General features: G+C 40.5%; 1 protein-coding gene across 1 annotated transcript in view; it reads right to left on the bottom strand.

Annotated features, from left to right (window-relative positions):
• The window catches only part of CNTNAP4 (contactin associated protein-like 4), a gene marked incomplete at its 3' end in the record, with an annotated part of 332294 nt that overhangs the window by 68804 nt on the left and 256319 nt on the right, over positions 1 to 7171 (bottom strand). Inside the window, exon 13 of the mRNA XM_015429079.1 lies at positions 2028 to 2225. Within this exon, the coding sequence (XP_015284565.1) occupies positions 2028 to 2225 (198 nt within the window). The remainder of the gene's footprint in view (positions 1 to 2027; positions 2226 to 7171) is intronic.

Below are 7171 nucleotides of genomic sequence, written 5' to 3'. Positions count from 1 at the left end.
GACCCCTGTGCAGAAAAACCAAAACCCAGCGCGCGGGGGGGGGGGGGAGGTTGGAATCCCAGAAGAACCAGTGCAATGTACAGTGTCCAGCAAAGTGCCATTGCGGCAATTCCAGCTGATTGCAAGCACAGAATCACAGTCCAAGCAAGGGACAAGAGTTGAAAGCCCAGCAGAACCAGCATAAAGCCCAGTGTCTTCTGTTCATAATATTAACAAAGGTTTGCTATTATACTACTCTTAAATACATTTGGTCATCAAGCAGGATAGGGATGAGAAGTTCTTGAGACCAAGAAATGGAAATAAAGGGGGGGGGTACTGGAAAATTAGATGGAGACATAAATGAATGAGAAACATGTGGAAAAGGGAGAGAAATTAAGAGATGGAAAGGTTGTTTTATCTTGCTGCAACACCCTAATTACTGCTTTGCAAGATCTGGTTGAGCTGGGTGTGAGGAAAAGAAGAGAAAAAGGCTAGACTGTTGGAGAAAATGACCTGCAGGCTGGCAATTACTGTACCAGCTCTCAGCATACTGTTTTGGTTGTACAATTTATTAAGCAAGTTTGCTTCAGTTTTGGAGAAAAGGAAGTCTAGCTGATCCTAAAAAGCTTTTTGTTATGCTCAGACTTTACTGTGCTGCAGCCAGAACTGGGTTTTAAAAATAAAAGGAAAACTGTTCAGCAGTAAAACATGATGCTGGCTTCAAGGGCCCACCTCAAGGTGTGGCCAAGGTGGACCACACCCCCACCCCACCCTTGGCAGGGCTCATTTCCTGCAGAAGCGCACAGGAGAGGAGCTCCGGCTGTAAAGAGCCCAGGGGGCGGGCACATGCAACAAGCCCCACCCCCTGCTCCCAGCAGCCCTCAGTCAGAGCAAGAAGCAGCCAGGTAAGTTGCAGAGCCCCCCTGCCCCCCCCACCCCAAACAGTCCAGTGGCACCTTTAAGACCAAGTTTTATTCATGTACAAGCTCTCCCTCTTCTGCGAGTACAGATCTGCACATCCCCCCCCAATAGCTAGCAATCCAAAACAGTCCAGTAGAGCCTGAGCGGTGGGTGTTGCCTTCTGACACACTTCCGGTGATGTCAGGGGGTGTGGCATATGCAAATAAGTTATGCTAATGAGTTATGCTAATAAGCTCCTGCACCTCTTTTTCTACTAAATGACCCCTGACCCTTGGTGTACCACTGGCCAAACCCAGCCTTATTGAAAAATTTAACATGTACTAACATATATTTAAAAACCATTAATGGATTCATTATCCTCAAATAAACAAATCCTTTCCCAATTGTACATGCACCGATGGACCCCTTAGCATTCAATGACAGCTCCACAATTGGCTGTTCTCTCTTGCCTCTTTCAAATACTGTAAAATCATCCTTAGGACCTGCATGCTATTCTTTTTTAATCACTACAATATCATTTTGTTCCTAAAAAAAAAAGGGTTGGATCATATTATTCCCTTCCAACAAATGATAAATTTTGCTGCTGTGGAAGGAGACTTGCTCATTGGAGGAGGCTTTCTGTGTGACAGCAAAGTTCCTTACTTTGTGGAGGACAGCTTTAGTATCCATGCCATTTTGTAGTACTCATATTTTAAACTCTGCATTACATGAGTAAAACAGAGTATAATTATAAGCACAAGAAGGCGGTTTTTTAAAGATGCTTTGGGATTGTTTTATCTAAGATTCAATCTATATTAACTTTTGCTCTTAGCAAAAATTTGTAGTCCTTTACATGCAGGTCAGGAAGGAGCTTTGTTATAATTTCTGTTAAACTATAGGATTAAACAAGAAATTGACTTTGAAAGTAGTTAATGCTTTGAATGAAACTCATTATAAATTGACCTTGGTGGTTTTCTCATTCAGAAGCTATTCAGCAACTTACAGGGTTGGGATTTGTCTGCTAAAGCTTTTTAAAAATACAAACTATAATTGCAAAGTGCCATAACCTTGACAGAATTAAACATCTACAGGCGTTTGTTTGGTATCACACATTACACAGCATAATAAGATTTGTCTGCATTACTTACCTCGCTTATTTGAAAGGCGTGACTTTTTGCAATGGTAAGCAAGCTCCTGCTCACAGTGTTCTGCATGGTTAATTGTAGCCTGAAGCTGTTCTAGGTTGGCAGCATATTTGAAAAACACAGTATGTGGGTTCTCTGGATTTGCACTTTTGACTCTGGTTAACTCTGTGTTGTTGTGCTGTATAATTGTCCAAGTGGTGTCTTGCAAAAAAAAAAAAAGTCAGAAAGCACAATGAAAGTCAAATGTGCACACAGCAATGCACTATAAACATATCTGTTGCAATTTCCTGAGATGTAAAGGGATGAAAACCTGGAACTCATTTAGGTATATCCAAGTATTTCTGTGCACAATGAGTATTGCCCCCCCCGAGCCCCAGGTCATATCACAAGGTAGCTTTGTTGTACTTTTATCCAAGAAACACAGACTGTGTATTGGAGCTATTTATTTACTAAGTTATCTGTACTATAAGATAAGGTTATCTGACAAAATTAGTCATAATTAGTCTAAAGGAATTGCTCTGTTCTATAAAATATTACCATAAATCAGTGTGAAAAGAATAAAAACAACAACTTTGTACCTTCTTTGCAAATGAAAATCAAAGGTGAATTTTGACATTGTAGTAAATATGTGGTAAGCAGTTTATTTATAGCCTGAATTTATGAAATAGCAAGCACCATTTCTAAGTCATACTTGAGAGAGATAGGGAGGCAAGTCACAGCAGGACTGCATGAGTGCTCCTGTTGGTTTTGGGGTATTGCTTCATCACATTAGATTCCCCCTCCCTTATTATTTCCCAGCATGTCGTATATTTGTTAGCTTCTGAAGGTTTTTAAAAGAGTTTGTTTAGAAGTGCATGAAAAGATTTCCCCTTACTATTTTCACTAAGTAAATCAGTCTTGTGAGTATGGATACGTTCCTGTGAATCAGTTTTGCTAATGGTGGATTATTCCCCTGGTGCTTGGAATTTTTACCAGCACAAGGACTTTTGTTCTAGCAGAGCCCACTTTTTTTTTTAACCAGGGAAAGGTTCTATGTGTTGATCAAAGGGCCAACAATGAGTGAAACTGATAGGATCCTACCCAAGGAAAACAATCCCAAGCAGATCTATTCATAAGTAAGTCCAATGTTATTCAATGGCACATACTGCCAAGAAGTGGTCCTTAGGAATACAATCAATGTCCTCATATGGTGATAGCACTATTTACTAACAAATAGAAAGCATTTTTTTTGGTCAAGGTATTGTAAATAACAAAATAGGATGAATCTTATGCCAGGATCACGAGTGGTAATGTTGAATTCATCCCAATCAATGTGTGTTGGTCATTCCTTGTGGGGATACTTTAGAATGTGGGAAAGGCAAAAATGTGATTAAAATGTATGATCCAGGTATTTCAGAGAAGGAGGGTGCAGAAGAGGTCCTTCTCCTGAAGTATGGGGTATAGACTCCAAAATATTTTGTAGGGGCAATTTTCTGTTCAAACCTGAGATGTAATGTTGACCTCCCCTGCCTTGATTTCCTATTGAGACTCCCCTTGATTGTATGTCTCTGTTTTTATGAATTTTACCGTTAAAGTTTATTCTACATCCCAAAATATTTCATTTTTAAAATTTTCTTTTTGTGGAATGATCTGTATGTATAATGTATAATAATAATAATAATAATAATAATAATAATAATAATAATAATAATAATAATAATAATAATAATAATAACAACAGATGATGATGATGATGATGATGATGATGATGATATTGTATGATCCAGGGGTGTCAGAAATAAGGTCCAGGGGGCAGATTTGGCCCATCCAGGGCTCTTACCCAGCTCGCAAGTAACTGGTGTGAGGGAGGGAAGGCAGGAGGCTGCTTGGGGGTGCAAACAGGTGCATGTGGTGTTGTGTGTGTGTGTGTGTGTGTGTGTGGTTGATGATTTCAAGAAATAGACAGGAAATGGCAAAAGTGTGGGACTAAGCAGTTTAGTTTAAAAGTGGGGGGGTGGAAGTGAAGGCAGAGAAAGAGAGGGTGTGGTATTTTTCCCCTCCTGCCTCCTCTGACCACCGATCAGTGAGGATTTGAAAAACCACTACATGGGGGAAGAGCCAATTGGACAGCACTGCCATTCCTGCATCAACCAGCTTTGCATTTTTTCAAACCTCCCTTCTCTCCCACCCTCCTGTTCTAAGCCCATGAAGGAAAAGGGGTTGCAGGCAAGATTCCCTCTAAGCTGTGGAGTCTTGTGAGCAAAAAATCTACTTTGTCAGCTACTGGTAGTAAAGTTGTGAGCGAGCGATTGGGCTATACTGCATAAGTCAGTTTGCTCTGGAGCCATCCTTCCTGAGCTAAGACAAAAATGTGAGAGCCGGAGGTTAAAAGATAGTGAGCTAGCTCACACTAACTCAGCTTAGAGGGAACACTGGTTGCAGGAGGTCAAAAAGCCCTCCCTGGAGGTTTCAGAAACAACCTCCCTGTCAGGCCTTCCCTCAGCCCCACTGTTTCTGTGGGAAATGCAGGAGAGATAAGAATAGAGGGTAGGGTGAATACTAAAGATATGCAGTGAATCCTCAAGCTATTCTAGTAAAAGTGAGAGATACATCAGTATATCTAGATTAGCGCCATTCCAATCTCTGCCAGTGCAGTGCTGGAGTGACTCTGATACAAGGACAGAATTGAGCAGCATCATGGATGTTTTGGCTGGGGGGATTTAGGATTGGGCTTCCAGTGTTTTATACTTCAATTGTCTCATATTACCAGGTTTTAATACATGGCCTTGCTGGCCACCAAAGAAGGTCAGGTAATAAAAATGAAAGACATCAAATAGATCATTCTGATGTACTAGATGCATAAATATTAAATGTTTTCCAACCTAAAAAAATGCTTCTTTCCTTGTTGAGCAAAAAATAAAGCAAACCTGCTCTTGGGCCACCCAGACTAATTTCTATCTCATTTTATAGTAGTGTTGGACTGATATTTTGCCCTCTATATTGCAATGACATTTATTGTCTTCTCCATTTTGTCAGATAAAAGGCTGTCCTTTTGTGTGCTGGGAGAAACTGACCCTCTGTGCTCTCCAAATAATGATTTATAACAGTGTAATACAAATTATCCTATTTTCTAGAAAACAATGATAGGGAACTGGCAGCTTGCTAGGCAGGACAGTCAAATTTAGAACCAGCTGCTCAGCATGTTTTTGGATACATTTTGTCCAACTTTATTTTATTAGTTAATCATTCTTTGCCCTTGCTAGATTCCTACCTTATGTAAGCACTAACTGGTATAATATTGGCCAATCCATTCAGTGAATGTATTTATAGACATAGTCTCCTGAGAAACTGAATCAATATTTTACAGTTAAGTCTTTTAACTGTGCTGCAGAACAGGACACCTTGCCTTCAACTTCCTTTATTTATGAAAGCCTGGGAATGACTGGCAGCAAGAAGATTTTTAATGACAGGTAAATCAGTTATAGCAGGAGGATGAAATATAGAGATTCATGTCTCTGATAATCAAATACATCTTTAATGTTTATCCATTAGTACATGGGTTTGGGTCAATATTTTGAAAGTGCATTCAGCGACATTAGCTGGGCAGATTTCCTGACTGTCTTTAAATGCAAAACTACTGGGAACACATTTGCAGCCTTCTAAAATTGCCTCCACAATCCTAGAAGAACAACCTGACAATGTTTCTATGCAAAGTGTTGCCATCTGATTTGAGGCTTTGGCCCACAGCCTTGCAATATTGAAAGTGACCTCCAAGAACAAGGCAGGATAGCATTCCCTTCCTTTCCAGATGCCTGGAGAAGAAAGCCACATGAATATCAATGACAAGGTAGCAGCAGACAAAATGTGGGCATCTGCCTCCATTGCCTCTGGTGGGAAAAGGGAATACCAGCCATGAGGAAACAGGGAACAAAGCAAATACTGAAGATTCATGCTGTCAGATTGCATCTCTTGATGAGGAACTGATCAATGAGATTCACTTAATGTGTTGAATAAGGAGTGACTGATGAGAACTCTAGCAGCTGTTCCTGGATGCTCAAGGATAAATCAAACTGCATTTTACCTCAGAGGCTTGGACACCTTCTGACACAGTTTAAAAATCACTGGAGTGCGTAAACTGCACCTCTTTTCCCCCTTTGATTTGGTCAAAGATTAATGAATAGTTGTGCCTCTCCCTTTATAAGTAGCATCTTGATTGCTGCAGCAATGAATGTCTAGAGTTCAATATAAGCAGGACACTTCATGGTCCTGGAAGTGCTTTGTAATTGAGATGTCTTCCGGTAAGCCTCTGGGAACACAGATACCTATATCCATGGCTTTGTGTGTGTGTGTGTACAGTACTCACAGGTACTGAGAACTGGCACCTTTCATTGTGCCAGCTGAATACTGGCTTTCCCAAGTCCTGGTGGAAATTAGTGCTTATGAAAGTTGCTACCCATTAGGTACATGCTTAAAAAATTATGATAAAACTAAATCCAAAGAGTCATAGAATGTAATATAAGTGTGTATTCTAATAAGACTCTGGTTCTTAACCCACCTTCATAAAAATTAGGCCTTGTTACATAATTGAAACATTCATAATTTTAATGTGTGCTAGGCAGGCCTAAAGCTCTAAGAGAGCCACAGCCCTAGGCCCATTCTGCACCTAGCATTCGCTCTGCTGTTCTACAAAACCCACATTGAAACTGGAATTCCCCTCTACATTGCATGCCACTTTCACTTTGATTGTCAGATTTTATGGTAGCCTCCACACTGCATGCCAGTTTCACTTCCTTTGATCTCTCGGTTTTATGGTACTGTCTGTATAGATTTATGGCCGTTTTATGGCCATTTAGGGGTGACTCTGCAGTCAATACGGCATTGGCCAGAGGTATTTGAATGTGGTTTTGAGCCACATCTTTTTCTGTTCCACTGTGGGTTTGGTAAAACAATGGAGCAAATGCTAGATGCAGAATGGGCCCTAAATACGTTTGTATGGAATCAGGTTGCATTGAAAGGAATGGGTTTCCCTCATAGTGGATAAACTGTTGCACTTGTGGAGGTAAAAGCCGTGATTAAGCTTACCTGGCATGTAATATCCCATGGGCCCAGAAAAACTCTAGGGAAAAACCCAGGAAGCTAAGGAAGCAAGAGTTCCAGGAAGCTAAATG

This window comes from Gekko japonicus, unplaced genomic scaffold, assembly GCF_001447785.1.
Source record: "Gekko japonicus isolate JY-2015 unplaced genomic scaffold, Gekko_japonicus_V1.1 scaffold1733, whole genome shotgun sequence".
NCBI classification, from domain to species: Eukaryota; Metazoa; Chordata; class Lepidosauria; order Squamata; family Gekkonidae; genus Gekko; species Gekko japonicus.
This window is presented reverse-complemented; position numbering and strand designations above follow the sequence as displayed.